Raw genomic sequence first — 22,418 nt, forward strand, 5'->3', positions numbered from 1 at the left:
AAATTTTTCATCACATTTCAGAAGTTTTAAGACTAAGCTATGCAGAGAAAATCTATTTAGGACATTTTGATAGATGAAACGTAAGAATTCAGTTGTCTGACATGCTCTAATTCAGGTGTGATGGTTTTTGTTTTCCTGACTGATGGTGTAGGTTCAGCTGACCCTGTACACTTACCTGTCTACCGAGTTCATTGCCACTGTTAACATTTATGGAGCAATCCGGCGGGTTGGGACAGTTCTTTTGGTCATGCACACCCTCAAGTATTATTACTGGGTGGTGAACCCTCAGGATCGCAGTGGGATAACTCCCAAGGGCATAGGTATGTACATATATATATATATAGAGAGAGAGAGAGTTTTATTCTCACAATCTGGTATTTGTTTTAAAAAAGTTTTATATACAATGTTTAGAATAGAATTGTCAGTTCTTCAGAAATAATTACCTTTCAGGGGGAAGGGCGTCCCTGTAACAGTGTGAGTGATGTGCTTTTGTCCTTGAAAGATTTTTTCTTTTTTCACAATCTATAGGTAACTTTCTTTAGAAGTCATATCCTCTGTCATCAGACACCTATGTCAACTGATACTAGATAGAGGTGGTCAGAGAAGTGACAGGACGTTGGAACAGTAGAGCTGTGCTTGGGAATATGGTCTTTCTCTGTTAGTTTTTGAATTTCAGAGAGAGAAGCAGGTGATGGGAGAGAGCTAGATTTACTAGGAGTGAGTGCTCCCTAGAGGGCTGTAAGGATTGTTTTGTTGTATTTTTCATCCTTTAAGAAGCAAAGCATGCATGTTTTCTCTTTTTTTTTTTTTTTTTTTTTAGTCTCTCGTGGATTTGCTTATTTTTGTAACTCATTTACTGAGCCTGAGGCAGGTGGATGAGGCGGATAGTCTTAGTAATGCAGTTTAATGGCTTATTTTGACTAGGCTGGTTTATACTGAAAGTAGCTGTTCTTAAACCAAATATGCCTGTGGGCCTATGCTTTATAAAACCAGACTCATATGATCACTTTCATTCTCTAGGTGGTTTGCTTTTCTGTGATGATTAAGATCATGAGAACTGTGACCCTACAGGCAAATGTAAAAACTATACCCCAAAATGCATTTGCAGCGCTTCATTTGCTTTCTGTACCAAAGCTTTTACTTGACTTTGACACTTGGTTGCACCTGTTTTTTTAACCTTGCCTCTCCTGGGAGCTACTGACTGTTTGGGTATTTAAAATGTTTCTTTGGAAGTCTGCTTTACACAGAGATGGCAGAAGCTAGTCCTTTTTGAATTTGAGTTAAAAATTTATGTCATGACTTTCAAGGTACTCTTTAAACATGGCATTGTAAGATTGATTTTTGTGTATTTAGCCAGTGTATAATTATGGCATGTAGCTCTTGCTTTGAGCTATGGTGGAACTTAAAAAAACCTGTAAACTGCAAAAATTTGAAGTCTGGAAATTCTGACCTAAAGTTCTTGTATCAGTCTTATTCCTTGCATGAAGTGGGTTTATAGCACTACAAGGAAACGTTAAAATCATCAGAATTTAGATGAAGCCTTAGTGGAACCTCACTATTCAGACATTTTGCTAATAAAAAGTGATAAAACACAGTAGTGTTTTGTGGTCTGAAATAGAGGGTGGGAAGACTTAGAATTGTGTCTTCTTCACCCAGAAAATGCCTCTTTTTTTTTTTCTTTTTGTGAAAATGCTGTCTGTGCTAATAATGACTGTTAATTTTTATTTTATATATCTGCTTTTTTTTTGTAGATGGTCCACGGCCTACTCAGAAGGAGATTTTATCCCTGCGAGCATTTTTGTTGATGTTCATTAAACAGCTAGTCATGAAGGTAGGATAGCTTAAATTATGGTAGGATATTTCTGTTTCCTTTCACAAAGAAATGCCTAACATGCTTTAAACATGTTGAATTTTGTGATAGTAAATAAACAGAAAAAGCCATGTAAGGTGCTTTTTTTTGTTGTGGCTCTTGCCACGGACAGGAGTGCTAAAGGATGCATTTTTTTCCCCCTTTTAAGCTGTTTTTATTAGAAGTGGAGTTGATATTATCTTAGAAATGTCTACTGTTGGGGAAAAAAGTATTTAATTTTTTTTTTCAGCTATGTCATATGTGCCTAAAGACTAAATAGAAACATTTGATACTATGTGCTGTGGGTCAGTGGGACAGAGGAGGATAAAAAAGACTTTATCAGTAAGTTTCACAAATGTTTCTTGGACATTAGAGGAATATTGGAATTCAGCAGCTCTGTTTCCTATAGGCTCTTCATGACCTTATCATAAGTTTTGGTCTCTCTCTGTAAGCTCTGCTCAGCAATTACAAAAATATCTCTATGTAGTCAACACTGTTTCCATCACAAATCCAAACCATAGCTGTGTGCTATCTCCTGTAAATAAATTCTACCCCAAGCAAAACCCTCACAACAATAAATAGAACATCTGTCGAAAAAGTTTGATGAGTTTGATCCTTTGGCAAGTTTTCTGTTTGTACATAGCGGTGCAAAATCTTTTTGGGAAATGAAAGACTTGCTTTAAAAAATAAAAGCCCCGTAAGTGAAGAAGCTTGCTTTTGCCTACCCTCATCCTGTTCTTAGAAACTGTTGGTTTTTATTTTATTTTCACAAAATGTACCTCAGGGCATATTGCTGGCATAGGTGCCATAAATTATTGAGATTTCTTCAAAGTTGATAGCAACTGAAGATGGGCTTTGCTAGTAGAAAATAAGAAGCAAACATAGATATGGGTATAGCTAAAAGGCTTATAATTAAACTTCCAGATCTGCTTTTGAGTCCTTTATGCCACCTCAATTTAATTCTTCTGTTAACAGGAAGCTCTCAGTTCAAATTGACTGTATCAATTAACATGTATTACACTAACAATTTCACATACTGTATTGCTATTTATATTGTTTTTATGCCTGTGTTGAAATTGCTTTGAAACACTTTTTTGGTATTCAGCAGGTGCTTTTGGGGGCAGGGAAGAAGCTACCTTGCAGCTATAAAGCTATTACAGCATCAAGTGAAAGCAAATTTGTTGTGTTGTGCTTGCTTTGTGATATAAACATTTCTTGTAACAATGTCTTTTTGGAAACAGCATTCTATACTTGAAAGGTTATACTTAAAACCTGTTTTTTTTTAAAGGACTATGGGATAAAAGAAGATGAATTGCAGGCTATCCTCAATTACCTGCTTACAATACATGAGGTAATTTTTAATCTGGGGGATGTGTTTATGAAGAATGGCATACTAGTGCTGTTTGTGACCAAATGTTTGAATAATTTCAAATATCACCTTCTTTATTCCACAAGATGGCTCTGCAGAGGAAGTAGCAAACGTTGTCCAATTCTTTAGAGAAGTGTGCTGATATGCCAATATTCTTGCAGTGATTTAAGCACGATGTTCAATGTTAGATTGAAGTTCATTAAGCCAGTAAGTCAAAATGGTTTCTTATGTTCTACAAACCAATTTACCAAGCAGAAAAACAGATGGTGAGACTGACTTTAAAAAAAGTCAAAACCTTGTTTTAGACTGCCTAAGTAATATTTTTTGTTTTCTTTTTCCTCTCTTTTTTATTTTACTTCATGAATAAAGCAATAAAATTGAAAACATGCATTAAAAAATTAAAGATGTATTTTAATGGCATCTAAGAGAAGCATATAAACTTAATTAGGAGAAAATGTTGGTTACCACTGATACATCTGCATCTTCATATTTTAGCACCAGGAAAAGGCACTTTATGCCAGATGCAACATCAAAGACAAGGGAAATGGGGACATAAATCTAACTGATCTCATCTCTGTAAGGGTGCTTGAAATGGGTAAAATAAGGAATTAATTGAATTTCATTTCAAGCACTATGGATTTTTTTCATTTTTAAAGAATTTTGCTTACACCTATATATTAGTTTTATTCTCTGTGCTGGTTACTACTACTTGGTATTACCATAGTCAAGCAATTCTACTTTATGTGGAGAAGTAAATAATAAGACTCTTGGTCTTATCACATAAGAGTTAACTAAAATAGCAGAAGCTTTATATAGCCTTCAGACTAGGATGTGATGTTTTAAATATCTTGGCAGTTTGCATACTCATGTGTCAAAGATCCATGAATGCTGAATCCTACAATCTAACCATGAATTCAGAAAAACATCAACAAAAAACGTAAAACTTAGCATTCTCATATGGCTAAATATTGATAGCATCTGTAATGTCAGTTAATATCATCAGGTTAATAGAGTTGTTCAGGAGAATGTAAAACTGATTTTCTAATTGAGTGTTAGAGTATTTGTTCAGGATACTCTAGAGTAAAGAATCAGAGTATTTGTTCAAAAGTGTTGGTCAGTGTTTTATTTGTGAACTCTTTTTTGTTTAAAAATAAACTTTTATTTTAATACTACAAAGTATGTGAAAAGACAGTTACATTTTGTTATTTCTTAAGTTATTTTTACTTACAATGGACTTGGAACAAATTAAGGAACTGTAGCTTAGAGTGCTTTAAATTAAAAGTATGGAAAAATTTACTAAGAGGCTTGAATTACCCATTTAAAATATTGTCTGTGGCAGGTGGTAGTATTTTTTTCCTCATGGTTTGAATGTTTCTGAGTAGAAACTTCATTAAACACCACCCTGTGCCCCAGAAAATGTGCAGCCTTTTATTTGTAGCTCCTGTGCAGGAAAGGATTGGGAAATACACATGCAAACAGAGGAGCATGTGTGTGGAAGGAAGTAACATGGACTAAAATTCCATTGCCTGTCAAATCCTTACATCCCAGATGCTGATATATCACTTTTTGCCCTAAGCAATTAAGTATATTTTTTGCAATGTTTTCTCCTGCACTTGCCTTTAGAGCTGTAGATTTTTGATCCTGGCCAAAGTGATTTGGTCCGTAGATTATTATTAATCTCCACCTACTTTTGAAATATTTTGTAGTGGTTCTTTTAGGCAAAGCAATGTTTAGGTGTGTATGTGTTGCGAATTCAAATTTGTAACTTTTATCCAACAGGATGACAATCTAATGGATGTCTTGCAGTTGCTGGTTGCTCTGATGTCAGAGCATCCTGGTTCTATGATCCCTGCATTTGATCAGAGGAATGGATTACAGTAAGTTTGTTTCCTTTTTCCCACTTAGAAAATTCAGTGTTTTGACCATACTGCTGCTTGCAAGAATTCCCATGAAATCTGAATGGTTCTCATCAGTGTGTGTGTTGCAATCATAGACTCCTCATCTTGGGAGATTTTTGGGTCCAGGTGTTCATTTTGACAAGAGGTGCTGTTGGATTTATTATCAATGAGGTGGTTTTTTTTTAATGTTTCCAAGCTGTCAGTCACACTTAAACAGGGAGTGATCCATTTCAGTCTGTGCATTGATGTCTTCATCTACTGGTGGTCTGTCTTCAGCCCCCCCATTCCTACAGGTGTCTTGGAATTGGAAGGGGGCTAATAAAAATTGATTCAGATGTCTTCTGATCCTTGTCAGTTCTCTTCCCTTTTTTTTTTTCTGTGGGACTTTTCCAGAAAAACTTTTTATTTGTTTAAAAGTAGCACTTTGTGCTATGTGCTGTTTGGAATCTTTTCCCCAACAAATAGAAAAAAAGTGTTTAACACTATGATGAGAGAAAAGTAGGGGAAGTAGCAAATTCTACTTGTACAAGTAGAAAATCTGCTAGAGGAGTTAAGATATGACTCTTTTTGTCTTGTGGCTCTCAGAGGGTTGTCACAGTGTTGAACTTTTCTAATTTAACAGGAACCTGCCTGTGGGGAAGAAGTTGATACAGGCAAACAAATGTAAGAACATCTCATAGAAGAGTATGGGGAATAGTAATTCTCTCACTGTGTAAAGCAGAGTCTCATTTCTTACATTTAGTTGCACCTATTGGTTAATCCCTGTTTATATATATTTTTTTTCCAGTTGCCCTTTCTCAAGAGACTGCATTCAGGCATGTTTCTAATTGTTTTCTCCCCTTTTAGTGCTAGACTGATTTTATTTTTCTTTTTACCCATTTTCATCAGATTTGATTTCATTTGTATGGAATGTGTTACGTATGGGAAACTAATAAAAAACTCTAAATACTAAAGTATTCGAATGTCAGGTTGGGTCTCCAATGCAGTACATTTGGTTTTATTTAATAACTAGCAGTAGGTGTGTTTTTTTGGTTTTTTTGGTTTTTTTGTTTTTTTTTTTTTTTTTAACAAGTATATGAGCAAGTCAGCATGAATAGTCAGTCCACAACGAGAAGTCACTTTGTTTTCCTGTCTCATTTGTTACACTCCTTGCTCTGATATTGTCTCCAGTCCCTTAATGGATTGTTTGTATGCTTCTTGATACATCTACTTTTTGCAATTGAGGCATGGTAATCTTGAAATACAAAAATAGTTTTCCAAAACTTTAGAAATATTTGGAGTTCTCTTAAAATTAAAAATGTTTAAGCAACCAATCCAGTGAGGGGAAGGAAAAAAAAAAAAGAAAGGAAATGCTTTTCCCCTATACAGTTATGAAACCCCGATAGTGCTCTGTAAAGAAAAGAAGTGGATTCTATTGCTCGAATGGCCAGTGCATCATAAGTTTTGCTAATTTCTTTCCTTCTATAGTTTCTACGGTTGCAGCATTCTCCAGGATAAATTATTTGTTATACATAACTGTTTTTTAATCACCCTTCGATTTTACCTTTCATTCTGGTATCTGGTATAGAACTATTTTTTTTTTTAATTTGGGTCTTAGTTCAGGTGTCCTGAGAATTATTTTTGGGAATATAAAAATAAAAGTACATAACTACTGATGAGTGCCCAGTTATGTATAGATAAGGCCAAAAACCTTAAAGTCCTTTGAACTCTAAAACTTGCAGATCTAAAATGCCATATTGTAACATGGGATAGTTTTGGAAAGGCTCTCCTAAATTGTTTAAATGAGGTAGGCTTTTTCTTTCCCCCTAGTGAAATGATCCCAATTTCTTCAAAAATTTTTTCTTAACTTATTTATGGTAAAGGATAAGTACTGTGCCTTCTGTTCCAATATGATTTCATGGAACATTTGGAAATTAATATTTTCTTTTTTCAAAGAGAGCTTAGTAGTCCATGTAGATAAGTAAAATCATATTTCATAGATTTAAAGATCTGTTGAATACTATGAACCACAGTCCAGCTAGAATCAGACAGTGATGTGGCCCTAAGCACTTGACTGTTTAAAAAGTAAGTGATGAAAGAAATTGGATGTAACTGATAAATACATTTAGATGTCTTAAGTTTTTATAGGAGGTTTACAAGGAGCAAAAACCTACATTTGTTATTCTTCACATTGACAGAAGACCAATGTGTTTTCTCCACTTAGGGTTGTCTACAAGCTTTTAGCATCACAAAGTGAAGGCATCAGAGTGCAAGCTCTGAAAGTGATGGGATATTTCTTAAAGCATCTTTCTCCAAAGTAAGTACTGATTTGAGTCTTAAAACTAAACTTCCCAAGAAAGGAAAAAGTACAGGTAGGTTGTGACACAGACATTCTATTTGTTACTTTGGGTATAAATTATTGGGTGTATATACACACATTTGTGTGTAAAGGGAAAAAGCTATAATGGAGGTTAATCACTAAATAGGCTTCACTGAATAGGAGCTACTCTTCTTCAACTACCCCTCAGTCTATTTGTCACAAATGTATTTTTGATATGGTGGAATTGCTTGTTGCTGGCAGCCAGTGTCCAGGCGTTATCACTCCATTATCAGCAATTCATGCTGATTGAATAGTTACTTGCAGTGTGGCCTCCTTCTTTTTAAAGTGACCCTTTTCCAGTGAAATCAATAGCAAGAATTAGACTGGTGAGGTGGAACCCCATGTTACTGAGAACTAGGTTTGTCTCGAGTTGACTGTGATAGTAGATAACTATTGAGATTGCTGTCCATGGTTGCATTTTTGAATAAAATGAGGGCCAAGGTGTACTTTCCTCAGTGTTTATCCAGAAATCTCCCAGGCTGTGTTTCAGCTTTTTGGGCCCATGGGTGAGTGGACCTCATTTATGGAAGAAAGGTGGCTGCCTTCAGGGAATGATTTGTCCTTTCAGAATCTGAACCTTTTCCTTCACCAAAAGTGAAAGGCTTGAGGAACAAACAAGAAAAATATCTTACCAGTGATTTTGTATTTCTTGAGGCACATGTTTTAAACTTTTTCTCCCCTAAAGCAAATAGAATGCATGTTGTTTAATCTTTCTCTACCATTTTAGGAGAAAAGCTGAAGTCATGCTTGGACATGGGTTGTTCTCTTTGTTGGCTGAAAGGCTGATGCTTCAGACAAGCTTATTCACCATGACCACATACAATGTCCTGTTTGAGGTAGTCATACACTGTAGTTAGGATCCAATCTTTCTAATTACTTGTAAGACATTGTTAGAAAATTGCTTACGTGTTTTTGCTGAAATGCTCTAGATGACATTAAACCTTAGTGTAATGCAGCGGAATGCTGCTTTTTTTCCCCCCAAAGCTCACTGCTTTGGATTTATCCCCTCTTCAACTTGGTTATGCTCATTATGAACAATTCTAGATAATGAGTAACCTGTATGTCTCAACCAGATGCTCATGTAGATGTGTAATTTTATTTTAGCAATGATCTTGCCTTTAGATAATTGCTTTGGTTAGATTCACATGCATCTTCCAGTGTACTTTAAATAACAGTATACAATTAAGAGAGACATAAAAGAATAAAGTCTCTTATAGAGTTTTAGAAACAGGATGAATTTAATTATCAAGAATGTTAGTGGGGATTTTTTGGGATGATTTTTAGAATGACAGTGATTGTGCTGCATCCAACTATTTTTCAGTAAGCTGTCTTCATATACATTGATATGGCATCTTCTTCTTTCTTGCTAGATTCTGACTGAACAAATTTGCACTCAAGTAATACATAAACAACATCCTGACCCAGATTCAACGGTGAAGATACAAAATCCTCGTAAGAATGATACACATATTTAAGTCCTACCTTAAGAAAAGTCTGCTTTAAAAGAGTCCCACCAATGAACAAGCTTATTAATTACATCTACCAGTCTTCTAATCTCAGTTTTACATTTTTTTTCACTCTAAAAGACAGATTACTTGTATTTAGTTGGAGTTATGTACACAGTACGTCTCTATAGCTTTTTGATAGACATTTTATGTGTCTGTAGTTCATAACTCACGTTTTTTGGCTGTGCAGTCACATTATGAAATGATTTTTCAAGACTTTTATGCGCAGGATACTTTGATTTAATACATGTTAAGGTTCCAGCAGGATTCTGAATGCATTATTTAGTGATGTCAGACTAAATTACCTGAAATATGGAAACACCTTTCATCTTAAACTACATTCAGTGTGACAATGCTAGATGGAAAATAGGAGAAATGTATCTGCTCACTGTTTTGGTTAGCTTACTTTATTGGAAATATCTTGATATGAAACTTTAGATATCTTTTGACTGAAAGAAAATACTGATCCTCTTTCCTGAATAATATACATTATTAAAGGGTTTTGTACATGATACAATGGACCGATGATAGCTTTGGGAGTTAACTTTTATTTGGAGAAATAACAGATTTTTCACTTTTGTAGCTGCTTTGTCATTAAATGTAGGTCGCAGTTGTAGGTTTACTTCAGGTGGAAAGTGGGGAAAGAGAAAAGAAAGCAAAGCAGATATGGAGGAAAGAAATCTGGTTGCATTATGCCATTTTCCTTCGGGTAAATTAATATCAAGCAATCGATGTTAGCATGTTTCTGTTGCTTTCTCCTATGATTTTTGAAGTTGGCAGTCACTGCTGTGGTCAGTATAGATTATATGGGGACTGAACTAATTTAGGTCTGGTAGGAAAAGTGACTTCTAGAGTCCCTTTTTAGATCATTACTGTTATCAGATAAGGAATTTCTCTTTAAAGAAGTTGTACAAGATGAAGTGCAACTATCACAGTGATTGTGTTCAAATTACACTCTAATTCATTTGCAAAGTTGACTGCTTTTAAAGTAACAAGAAAAGTCACTGTCTCTCTGCTTCAAAAAGTTCAATGTACCCTGAATTTTGACCTCCTAAAAATACAGGAAACATTGTGATCATACGAGATAAAATTTTATACTAGAAAGATTTTTTAATAACAGAAACCTATAAATTTAATTAGAAGTTGGTTGCATTCTTTGAAAATTCAGTATTGTTAAAGTAGAGCAAAATCTTATAAGGTAGAGCATTTTTCTCAAATATTGGTTTTCTAAAGGATGCTTTTTTTGTGTGAATCTCTTGTAAAAATTGTTCTGACAGATTCTGATAGCATGTCAGTTGTCATGCAGTAATATTTGCATTGGTTAAACATGGTAATTCAATAAATTCCATTTTCTTTGGAGGCATACAAATCCCACTGCTAGGTGACTAGGTTTGAAAAGTATTGGAAGAAGGTATTTGTTTTACTTAAACCTTCTTCTCTAATAGAGATGTGCTTTTTCTCAGTGTAAAACTTTTTTATGTGGTGTCACTTTCCTTGTGCAAATACTGTTGAAAGAGGCCTTGTGTTTTATGCTGTGCTTAGTCCTAACATTTTGTTACTCATGAACTGTTTTACAGAGATTTTGAAGGTTATTGCAATCCTGATCCGTAATTCTCCACAGTGTCCAGAAACTTTGGAGGTCCGGCGAGCCTTTCTCTCAGATATGATTAAACTGTTTAATAACAGCAGAGAAAACAGGAGGTAAGATGGCTTGCTCTGTGCTCAAGTATATAAAATAAATAAGAAAGTCTCCTAGTAAATTAAACTCATGAGTGCAGATACAGCTTCATTGCTGTTTCAGCAAATTCTGTGCTCTAGCAAAGGCGTCAGTAGGAAAAATTAGAGAAGTTTGCAAATAGCAATTTTTTAAAGCATGTTGGATTCTTGACTTAGCTGTTATATATATTTCTATGATATATTTTATAATATGATTCAGTAGCATGTGTGTGTTTTGCAGGAGTTTGTTGCAGTGCTCTGTCTGGCAGGAGTGGATGCTTTCCCTTTGTTGTTTTAATCCAAAGACTTCTGAGGAGCAGAAGATAACTGAGATGGTGTACACCATATTTCGGATTTTGCTCTACCATGCAATAAAATATGAGTGGGGTGGCTGGCGTGTGTGGGTGGATACACTGTCAATCACACATTCAAAGGTGAGATTAATCAAATTTTAGGAGCCTTTCTGAAAAATGTTGGTGCTGGTCTTGCTTTTTAATAACAGCAGGAACACAAGGTGGCGCACCAGAGCTATTCATCAACAAAAATACCTTCTAGTAACATCAAAAGGCTGTAAAACAAATGAGTAAAAAGCAGAGAAATCCAAGTTAAGGCAGATGCTTCTGCTGTTAAACTGTCATGGAATATGGGGTGAGAGTGCAAATCCACGCAGCATGAATGAGACTGTTACCCTTTGTTATTGTTCTGTCTGAATTTTGTTGTTGTTACAACCAGAGTTAGATCATAAAAGTTATTAGTGGTTCTCTGAATGAGGCACAGTAGTACAAAAGGTATTTTATACTGCCTTACTTTAAACAAGAGTGAGGCTAGTGTGGGCCTCAGAATTATTCTGGTTATCAGAATATTTACTTGAAATTAATTTAATTATAAATTACCTATTTTTAAATGTGTGCAACTTAGCAGTGTGAAAAGGATCTCTGTGAATCCAAAAGATCACTTTATGATACTAAGGAATTGTTGGCATTTCTGAGGTCTTGGATTTTGCACAAATTTTTTTCTTAGAAAAGGTCAGTCTCTGCAGACAGCAAGAACCTTGTTATTTTGCAGCTCTATTTATTGCATTCAGAGGCCCATAGTGCATTCTTGGGCTATGGGAGACAATTGTAGAAATCTGTATAATAAAAATTAATATTAAAGTTATTAAATTAAATACAATAACTTTATTAAACAGTCACTTGGTAAGTGGAATTCCTGTGCAAAGTGCCCAGGGCCACATTTTAAACCTTACAGAGATCACATTTTTGGTGTTGGAACGTTCTTAATGTGCTTTTTTGTTGGCTTTGCAGCCTTGAAAAACCAGTTTCCTCTCTTTGCCCCAAGATGCAGAGGGCATGGGTGAATTGGCAAGCTGTAACCAGAGTAAAGATCCCTAATGTGCTTTTATATAAAACTGGCATAATTTAGCATGTGTGTGATTGTGGGGAATCGCTGAGAATTTTCCCTGGGGAAAGATGGAGAGGTGAATAAAAGAAGACCACCTTTTTAACTTTTAGTCAAAGCATTGGTGTCTTGAATTCAGAAATTAGCTAGCACATTATCTTATAATCTGTAGTTCTATTCCTAGACTCCTTTTGTAAGATAATGTAATGTCAGAAATTTCATTTAAACAGCATCTATGTCAGAAAGGTTATATGGATTTTTGGTCATTCTTTCAACGACTTATTGTGGCTTATCAATGATGTAGAGTTCCTAGAGAAAAAAACCCCAAGATTTTATTGTGATGCCATGGCCGAATGTCAAGAGCAAAACCCTGCGGTTTTAGAAAAGACCAAAAAATAGATAGATATAGATAATGTTGGTCTGGTTTATTAATTTGTATTTTAAGGGCTGCATGTTTTTGTGAAATACCATAGTGAATGAGAAGATGACCTGCTTCAGTTGTGTTTCTCATTTTTTGTTCCTGGCATGCTGCGATAGGGAGGTGTCCTTGGTTGTAGGAATAACTCCCTGTAAATTTTCTCAAGTCTAACTTTGTTGACTTTCTCGTCAATGTATAATATCTGTCTGTTCTTCCAGCCCATTTCAGAAGTTGAATGATGGCAAATTTGGAAGTGCATGAGTGTGGGCAGAGTGTGGTGGTGGAATACTGAACGACTCCTAAAGGAATTCAGTTTGTTTGGACATCAGTACCAATACTAGTTCCAGAAGCCTAAATGAAAATGTTTAAACAGCAAAAGCAGCCAGAAACTAACTTGACAATATTGATATGAATGATGGTGCCATTATCAAGATTTTAAAATTTCACCTTTATTATAAATGCACTTTCCATTTGAACTTTTTTTGTAAGTAATACATACAATTCGTGCAACTAGCCGTTTGAAACTAGATGATTCTTCAGAGCTGCCTATTAATTACATAAACATAAATTAGGATAAATCACAAAAAAGGTCTCGAAAAATGTCCTTTTACATTAACAGATAATTATGATGATTTTTTAATTCTGTAAAATTTACTTATTTTAGATAGTCTTGTATCCTGTTTTACCACTATTGAGATTCATAGAGATTCACACTTAACCTGGTGTAGGCATAATTCAGCGGGCAAATTGTTCGATGCTAAGTGCATCTCAGATGTTTTTGATTTCTAGCGTGCTTTCAAAGTAATATGGGAATTATGGGAACAAAAATATTTCCTTAACATTGCTAAGAGAATAACCAGATTGGGTTTTTCCTATTTCTCTCTAATTGTATTGGGTTACTGCTTATTTTTCCTTTTTACAACTCTCTGTGCCGTTCGTGCCACTAATTTATAACACCATTCTATGATAAAGAACAAGTACATAAAGGACCAGTGTTACACAATTGGATAGGTTTTGCAGAGTTACACATCAAGATACATGCAGCTGCTATAAAAAGCCAAAGAAACTCAATTGCAATTTTATTGTCCAGTTTGATAGATTTCCTGCCACCTTTGTAGCAGGGAAGCTGTTTGTCACTGTAACCCTCTCCTCCAACAGCTGCACAGCATTTTATAAGCAGCAGTGGCTTTTCCAGCATAATTGCACTGCATTGGCTTCCTTGCATTCAGGATTTAGGTGGTGTGTAGGGAGTGTGCAACCTTTTAAAAGCCAAATTTCTTAGTGTTACTCATGTATTTTGTTAATTTCTGTGTTACTTTTTTTAGGCTTTCCAGATATTAAACCATTGTATATGAAGGTGTTTATTCTGTTGCTTCTAGTTCAATGAAAATATTATTGGAAAAATTAAATCACAGCTCCAGTTTGTTCTGACTGGTCACTGTTGAATTTATGAAAGCATCCAAGAACTTCTGTTTTTTAAACATTGCAACCATGCTAACTCAGCCTTAGATTTTTATCTGTCTAGTCCTGTTACTTTTACAAAGGACCAATGATTTGGGGGTTAATAATAGGAAACAAGTGGTGGACAACTTCCCTTTTTAACATTTTAGCTTCCCTAAGTTTTAAAAGAATAAAATTATTTGCACAGTGCTATACACTCCTAAATTATCTGAATGTTTTAAACTGGGAAGACTAACATCTGCTTATTTCAGGCCCTTAAATAGATTTTACTACTTACAAGTTGATTCCTGTTACCTTTCTGTTAAAAAAATATATTCAGGTGAAGCATGATATTTATTTTTAGTTTTTAGTAGCTCAAGAAATTTTCAGTAAGACTCAGATGTTAATATGTGTAAGCTGCAGTTCTGTTTCTGTTTAAGTGGAAGAATTTTATTCATTGATCTGAATGAGAAGTATAATTTTAAAATGTTAATAGTGGGACCTTACAGTACAGTGTATTTCCAACTAAATGTCAGTTTTCAGTCTCAAGTACAGTTGTAATAAACATTATGACTGTAAGTAAATTTGCATAGTCTTTTGTGCCCTGCTCATTTAATTTAAGGGAGGACAAAAAAAACCCCAGAGCATTTATGTGTGCTATGTTTGCCAGGTTTTCATCACTCTCTGATGAGGGAAAACTACTAAAAGCTGCAGAGATTAGGTAGTGGAGGGGTTAATGTATGGTGGCAATTAAAAAACTGATTTGCAGAGAAGTGAATGTGGCTCAGTAGATTTAGAGGGTAAGAGGCCATCGGAATCTGGAGTCCAAATCCTGTTGGCATCCAGGATTTGCTTAGGATGCTTTTGTCTGTTTTTTATCCCTGTCATGAGGGCAGGAGGTTCTCCCATAGTGGAGCTCCAGAGAAATTTGAAGGGCTTCAGGTATTCTTCAGTCCTCTGAAAAAGTGTATATACATTGCCCTGAGGGGAAGCAGAGGTACCTGGCCCAGAGGGTTGTTGTACTACTGCCAGATTTTGCTTGTCAGTTGTGCCATGCCCAATATGTCAATGAAGCAAAGCTGGGAGTACCCTTGAAATCATTCAATATTACATTCATCCTAATGGTGTAAATAGTTATTTTTAATAAATATTGTTTATTCAACATAGAAATGATTCTCAGCTTGTCATCTGAGTTATGGAGAGCAGAATGAGCTTGGAGACTGGAATGTGCTGCGTCCTTTAGAGCTCTGCACGCCCATCACAAATGTGTTGTGATGATGCAATCCCTCACCTTTATGAGGTTTCCTTTTTACAGCTTCTTTTGTAGTAGATGTGTAGGAAGACTTTTCTAACCAATGAGTGGAGGGAGAAGAAAGTATTTTCATTGTTCAGCAGGCAGAGATGTGTGCCAGTGATGGGCTCTTACACATGCAGTGTGTATGTTAATGGGGAGAACCTCCGTCTCATGATTCACTTGGCTTGAGGGAGTGCAATGTCATGAATAAAGCTGCAGGATGCTACCATTTGACTAATCCAAGCTGGAAGAAATGGGGATAGACTAGAAGGCAGCAAGATAAACTGAGAAATTATGAAGCTGCAGAGAAGCGTTAAAAGAAGAGTGTAATAGAGATTTGCTACTAAGTGCCAGAGCTCTCAAATCAAAGAATTACGGAAACATTAGCAGCAGAGAGATCTGGTGTTTGAAGAAGCAAGTAGCTCTGAAATGGTCCTCCTAAGTGAAGAAGACTTGAGGGGAGAGAGGATTCTCATCTCTGTGACTTGGTTTAAAAAATCATGGAAGATGGGACGTGAGTCTGCAGCCTCAAGAATTGTTAGTGGCTTTCTTTGCTGTTGCTGCAGTTTGAAGCAGTCCTCCTCCATAATTGCAGCTGCCTCTGTTCACCTTGTGGGGCCTGCATTAGGTCTCCTGGCCATTCTTTGAAATTAGGGATGTGGAGTCTTTGCTGTAGGGCTGCCAGCAATATATGGAGATACTGGAAAAGGATGACAGAAGTGAGCAGTGCATAAAACCTGTTGCTGAGCATTGCAACAATGGGGTGATAAATGCTGAATTTAGTTACAGAATATTTTTGTTAATAGCTAAAGATCAAATATGTAAAAGATAGGATTTGACAGTCCCTTGAACTGTAGGAATGGTGGCAGGGATTGAGAGAGTGAGAAAATACCTTGAGATGATTGTGTGTGCTCGTGTCTTGCAATTTAAACTCATTAAAAGCAATAATTTCCTTAGTGAAAATAAGCTAATACATGTTTGGTATGCAGTTTGAATTTACTGTTGTATGATGATGTAACAGTAAGCTATGCCTTGACTTGATTTGAAGTAAAATGCTGTTGACATACATAAAATTCTCCCTCGAAAAGCAGACTTTTATGAATTATATTGACTAGTACTTGCTTTCTAATTCTATAATTTTTTTTTCTCAAGATGATTAAAAAAAAGGCAGAACTCTTGCTACTTAGGTGAAAATGCAAGATGCAGGAATATGAAACCATCTTCCAACAGTGGTTTCCCCCCACCTTGTACATCATTGAATGTGTTTCTGGTGGAAGTTTAGACTCCTCCTTTAGAAACCTCTTATCCTGCAAAGTATATTTTAACTTGCTTTGCTTAGCTTTCATCTGTGAACCACTCAGAAACAGCCCAGAGATTCCTTAGGTCGGTGGGTTACAGACTGTAACTCAGTGTGTGGTGCACACAGTACCTTTTTATCTTTTCCTGTGCTGAGTTGAAAATTAGTTTTGATATCTCTGATAGTGGTGTCTCCTGTCTAAACAGGGCTGTTTGTGTTTGGAGATTGGATTGCACTTATGAAACAGTGTTAGAAAAGGAGAAATGGAAAAAGCAGGTCAATAAAATCCTATTTAAGATTCAAATAGTTGTGATGCTTTTTGGAATTAGGAAGAGTTTATTCATTTATTATAAAGAGTTTATTTAAGCCAGCACAGGATCTGGTTTGCACTGAGCAGACTCTATAAGGAATTGTTTGACCTGTCTGGCAAGATATTCCATTCCTCTCTCTACTCTATGAAATTGCCCACCTGAAAATAGAAAAAAAAGGCAAAAAATCTTAATGTATTGTTAAAATATTTTCTTTAAGTTCTTTAATGCAAGTGTCAGTGATCTTACCCTTTCTCATTGCTGTATGCTAATTTTTCTCCTTGGCGATTAGTAAATGTTGGATGTCAAATTAAGCTAAAATTAATGGCAAAGGCGAATGCTGCAGTTATTAGCTCACAAGTGTCTTCAACTGGTGGTGCGTAGAGATGCATTCCAAGCATTGCAGACAGCTATGGATTAACCATCAAATGATGGTGAAGATTAATGATTGGCCTTTTAGCTCACTAATTTAGAACAATTTCTGGTAATTAATTCTGTAGTATCAGCTTACAGTTGCAAATGCCTTAAGGAAAATAAAAAATTACTTATGTACATTTAAGGTTCTTCAAGGTAGCAATTGTCTTGTAAATTGTTGCATGCTTGCAGATCCTATTGTTTAATCTTTAATACCTTTATGTACTCTGTGCACTGGCTTTTACTAATCATAATTTCTACTTAATTTTGCATTTTTGTTGGTACTGATTTTGTTAATCTTAGGTGTTTTGTTTTGTATGTATAGTTTGTCTTTGTGTACTTGTGTCCTTCATAAATACCGCATCGTGCAATAGAAGTTGTAGTGGAAGAATTGTCTACTGCCTCTGTTGTAGTACCACAATTTCTTGGTTTCCTGTCAAACAGAATTACAGATTGATACAGTGATCAGAAGTGTTTATACAGCCTTGTTGAAAAGTTGGATTTTACAAAGCAGAATTTCTGAAATTTGTATCCTTTTGTTATATAAGAAGCCCCCAGACTCAAAATGGATGTTTGAAAAATACTTTCGTGTGGCCTCTCTAGTTCTGTGCCTTGGTATTTTAATTTGAGTTTTATTTAAAGGACAGTTAATACATCGTAACATTAATTCTTGTTGATGCTTATGGTCAAAGTAGAAATTGCTATCCTTGTTGAGTGGATTTTGGATTTTTTTGGGGAGTGATGTTTACCTTTAGTTCCCCTTCTGCCTAATTTTCTTCACCAGTGTTTCTCTCCTTACAGTTTCTTGCATTGCTCTGAAATCAGTGTAGATTCTTATCAGATTTTGCTTGGATTTACTTGCTCATAAGTTTACCCATCTGTGAAAACAAATTGTCAGTATTGACCTTCTTGCTGGTCTTCATTTCTATTTCTTTTTGGTAGCAATTAAAAATCCCGCAGTGCACAGTTTCATTTTCAGAATGGCTCTGTATTGTGTTCCAAAACATTGTTCCAGGTTTCAGATGAAATTGGTTGTGAAATGGTATTGCATTCCTGTACCATACATTGTTGTTTTTAAATGTTGACCATACCATATTCCCTATACCCTAAATTCCAACATGGTTGGAAATGTAGACGTCAGAGACAGCCTTGGCTGCAGTGACCATGAGATGGTGGAGTTCAGGATTCTGAGGGGAGAGAGGAGTAAAAAGCAAGCTTACAATCCTGACTTATGGAGAACAGATTTTGACTTATTTTCAAGCAAAGATCATTTAAGGCTGTGAACCAGATGATCAATTTGGCTGGTAAGGAAAATCAGAAGCTGCAATAGGTTTTTGTTAACGGAATGGGGCTTGGTAGCACACTAGGAAAAAGCGTTACAGAGAAAGAGTAGGTCTCAGGTTGTACCACCTGAGATACAACTGACTGCCCATTTCTCCAAAAGTAGTTGGCAGGCAGCCCTACAGACTGTGTTCATAGAAAGTGAGAAGCTATAAACTTGATAGCTTTTACTCCCACATATGAGTTTAATGAGATTTGCACTGGAATGATGCATGAAAGTACAGATGTTCACACTGTTAAATATTGTGGGGCAGTGTGCTTTCTGGGAAGTACATGTAAGTTTTGCTGAAATCAATGTCATTTTCATTTGTTAAATGTCTCTTTAGTACTTGCTGGCACAAAGCTTTTTAGTAGTTTTAGAAATGGAGGATGCAACAGGGAGAGAGAGAAGAGGGAAAGTTTGCTGGAGATAAGTTGAAGTTGTTAAGATTCCATCTTCAGAAAAGTAGTGGTTAGACCTAAAGTAGCAGCTTTGCCTAATCATATTTTGGAAAATAAATGAAAAGTGCAAGGGACAGCTTATTAGCATGATCTGTTTTGTGTTTCCTTTGACATTCTGATTGTGGTCCAATTCAGGAAGTATTTCCAAAGTAATACTGCCCCCTCACGTGCTATTTTTAGCAAAACCCTAGAATCAAGTACTTTATGGATCCATTATAATTGGATGAACTTTCAATCAGTTGTAATCATTCACACCTTTTTTTTGAACATAACTGAATGAAAACTAGTCTGTGAAGACTCTTTTTTTTTAAACAAGCAGAGTGAGATATTTCACTTCTGTTTCTAGACATTAAAATTTCAATTAAATCAACTTGAATGAATAATATGGTTCGGGTCATGTTAAAATAGTGTATTGCTCCTGCAGGGCTTGAATATACTTGATTGATGGAGAAAATAGTATGTTAAAAAGATAAATATTGACATCAGAGCCTGCCAAAAAGAATTTTTGTCTTTGCTCTGTCTTTGCTTATCTCTGATTTGTCAACTGTAATTTCTAGTATATTTTTAATCTGAAAATTTATTTTTTGACTTCTCTGTGTCATCTTAAGGGAAAATATTTCTAGTGACTAATCATCACTTTGAATACCATATACATGGAATTTTTAGATGAGGTCCAAATGAATGAGCTGAGTATCTAAGAGAATAAGAAAATGTGTGTTTGTATATTTAGTGGAATGCACTGCTCTACTGTGCCTATGGAAAATGTTTATGATACAGAAAATGATTTAAAGAAAACAACCCTCAGGTGTAGCTTATGTTGGGAAAATTTCGAGAACTGAGCTTACAGATAAATAAACACTTGTGTTATGAAACATAAATCTAAATCCTAAATGAAAAGGTATGGATAAACTAAATTGCATAACAGTGTAATAAAAACTTAAGTTAGGCTAGTGATATTTTATTTTTTAAAACACAGCTATTTATTTGGGCAATGAGTTTTATTAGTGTGTATATAAAGAATTTTTCTATCTGGATTTTTTAAAAAAATACCTAGAAACAACAATAATATTTTCAGCTAAGGAGTAGAGAATTCTTTTCACTTTAATCAGTTTGTGTAGCTTTTCTCAGGCTGAGATGGGGTGAATAGCACTCCCCAAAGGAAATGTCCTCTGGGGAATTTTAGGTATCATTTGGGGATCCACAGGATTCTGGCTTTGTTAGGTGCTCTGACTTTGTGACATTGTACTTTTTAGTGTAAAAGTTTCAAAAGTTTATGTATCTTTGTGGATTTTTGAGCATACTAAAGGTGCTAAAAGGATGTGAAAGCTTTGCTACTTGTCACAGCCTCCCCCTTCACAAAAAAATTGTTTTCAAATCTAGTATTTCTGTGGATCTTATGCTTAGGATGTCCTTTGTATCAGGCTAGTTGGGGTTTTTTGACCTTGACTTCACTTTTTTTTCTTCTTTTAGCCAGGAAAAACAGGTACATGTAAGAAAAACTTGCTGTCAGTTGAAGTGATATCTAACGTAGGGGTTAGATAATGTGCAGGGGTTTTTTATGAAAAGGGCAGGTTCCAATATAAATTTGTGATTTTAGCATAGATTTTTGTTTTCTTTTTTTTCAAGAATACAGTAATTAATATATTGTTTTTAATGTCCTTTGAATTCTGTTCTTTTAGGTAACTTTTGAAATGCACAAAGAGAGTCTTTCCCAAATGTACAAGGAGTACCAAGAGAAAGGAGGTGAAGGGAGTGGAGTACGTTCTTCTACTCCAATTAGAACAATCTCTGGGATTAGCAAAGAAGCTGAAACCAAGGGAAAACAACGTTCTTTGGAGTTAAAAGAAAGTGCTGCTGCTCCTTCTTGCATTACTGATGGTGATATAGAGTGCAAAACTGAAGAAAAAGAGAAAGAAAACTCATCAGATGGTGGCCAACAAACTCATTCAGTATCTAATCATCAGGTAGAATTAGAGGGGGAGGATATGGGTACTACAGAGGATTTAAAAGCAGTGCCTTGTATGGAATTTTCTCGAGAACCAGAAACAGTAAAGTCCAGTGTCTCAGAAATCAGTCCTGGAATAGCTGAAGCAATTGAAGATTCTAGCAAAGCTGATGAGCTTGTTGAAGAAACAGTTGCTGTCACTGCTGCTTCTTTAGCCATGCAAACTCCTGTGGAAGGAGGAACTCCCACAAGTCTAGAAGGACTGGAAAAATCAGCAGTAGAGGTGGAAGATGAAGATGACTTTGTTGATTTGAAAGATGAAAGTAGTTTGCCTTTGCCTTCAGAAGAGCTTGCAGAAAGGAACAAGGAATGTGGCTCTAATGCAAGTGAAGTGACAAAGCAGGAAGAAGCAACAGAGAAGCAACCTGAAACTGGGCTTTTAAAGTCTGAGGGTACTGAAGATGTGGGTGAGAAGAAACAAGAACTGACTTTGCCAGAGACGGTGAGTTCTGCAGTTCCAGAAGTAGTAACTCAGCTGGAGTCAGTAGGAAAAAAGAAGCTGAAGGAAGGAAATGTAGTTACCAGTGAAACCAAAACAACTGTGGAAAACACAAATGCACACATGGCAGAGCCTGCTGGAGCCTCTGATAAAAGAATTGCCAAGCTTGATGTTTCCAGTGTTGCATCAGATACAGAAAGACTGGAGTTGAAAGCTAACACATGTCTTGAAGCACCTCTGCCCCCCAGATCCATGCCTGAGGTAAATTCTACCTGTCCTTCATCCATCTAGCTTAAAAAGAAAGGGAAGGGGTTTTTTTAATGAATTTTTTCAGAAACCGTTCCAATGCATTCTGGGGATTATAATGTGTGTGATTTTTGTGGGTTATCTATAAAATACTTTTAACCCTGGGTTAAAATAGCCATTATTCTTATAATTTGTGTTCTGAGAATTCTCCAAGATTTTTGTACATCCACATATGAATGCTGATATAAACTGAGTATTTGGCTACATGGACACTTCATCTCAGCTGTTTTAAACTATAAAAATTGATAGGTTTTCACTACATCATGTCATACTACCTTTTTTTGTACAAGTATAAATTAAGACTTGGCTCTGTTGTGTGCTGCAGTGCTCCAGTCTCTAGTCTTTAGTTTCTAATCCAGCTTTTAATGATTAAATAGTCATGTTTCTGAGTACTTCCCTTCTGCAGAGATACTTCCTAATGGATGCTCTTCAATCTGCACCATTCTTCCTTAAAGGAGGAAAACCACTGTCTACAACAACATATTCTCCACCCCTGGTAAGGTTGGGTGGCTGCTTGTGAATACTTAGACTGGCAGGTGTGGTAGTGCAGCTGTAGCTTAGTTTGTAGTATAGTTTAGTATATCCATTACATAGCATTTGTGTAGCAGTTTTAGCTTTATT

General features: G+C 35.7%; 1 protein-coding gene across 4 annotated transcripts in view; it reads left to right on the plus strand.

Moving 5' to 3' along the window:
* Positions 1-22,418, plus strand: part of LRBA (LPS responsive beige-like anchor protein) — a 367,787-nt gene that overhangs the window by 51,720 nt on the left and 293,649 nt on the right. For 3 of the 4 annotated variants that reach the window (XM_030238944.2, XM_030238946.2, XM_030238947.2), the window contains exons 14-24: positions 152-320; positions 1,752-1,831; positions 3,138-3,200; positions 4,998-5,095; positions 7,320-7,412; positions 8,203-8,311; positions 8,846-8,927; positions 10,558-10,681; positions 10,938-11,130; positions 20,727-21,752; positions 22,204-22,293. In XM_030238944.2, the coding sequence (XP_030094804.2) occupies positions 152-320; positions 1,752-1,831; positions 3,138-3,200; positions 4,998-5,095; positions 7,320-7,412; positions 8,203-8,311; positions 8,846-8,927; positions 10,558-10,681; positions 10,938-11,130; positions 20,727-21,752; positions 22,204-22,293 (2,127 nt within the window). The remainder of the gene's footprint in view (positions 1-151; positions 321-1,751; positions 1,832-3,137; positions 3,201-4,997; positions 5,096-7,319; positions 7,413-8,202; positions 8,312-8,845; positions 8,928-10,557; positions 10,682-10,937; positions 11,131-20,726; positions 21,753-22,203; positions 22,294-22,418) is intronic. The other variant, XM_030238948.2, reaches the window with a different exon arrangement.

The sequence above is a fragment of the Serinus canaria genome, chromosome 4 (genome assembly GCF_022539315.1).
Source record: "Serinus canaria isolate serCan28SL12 chromosome 4, serCan2020, whole genome shotgun sequence".
Classification (NCBI taxonomy): Eukaryota; Metazoa; Chordata; class Aves; order Passeriformes; family Fringillidae; genus Serinus; species Serinus canaria.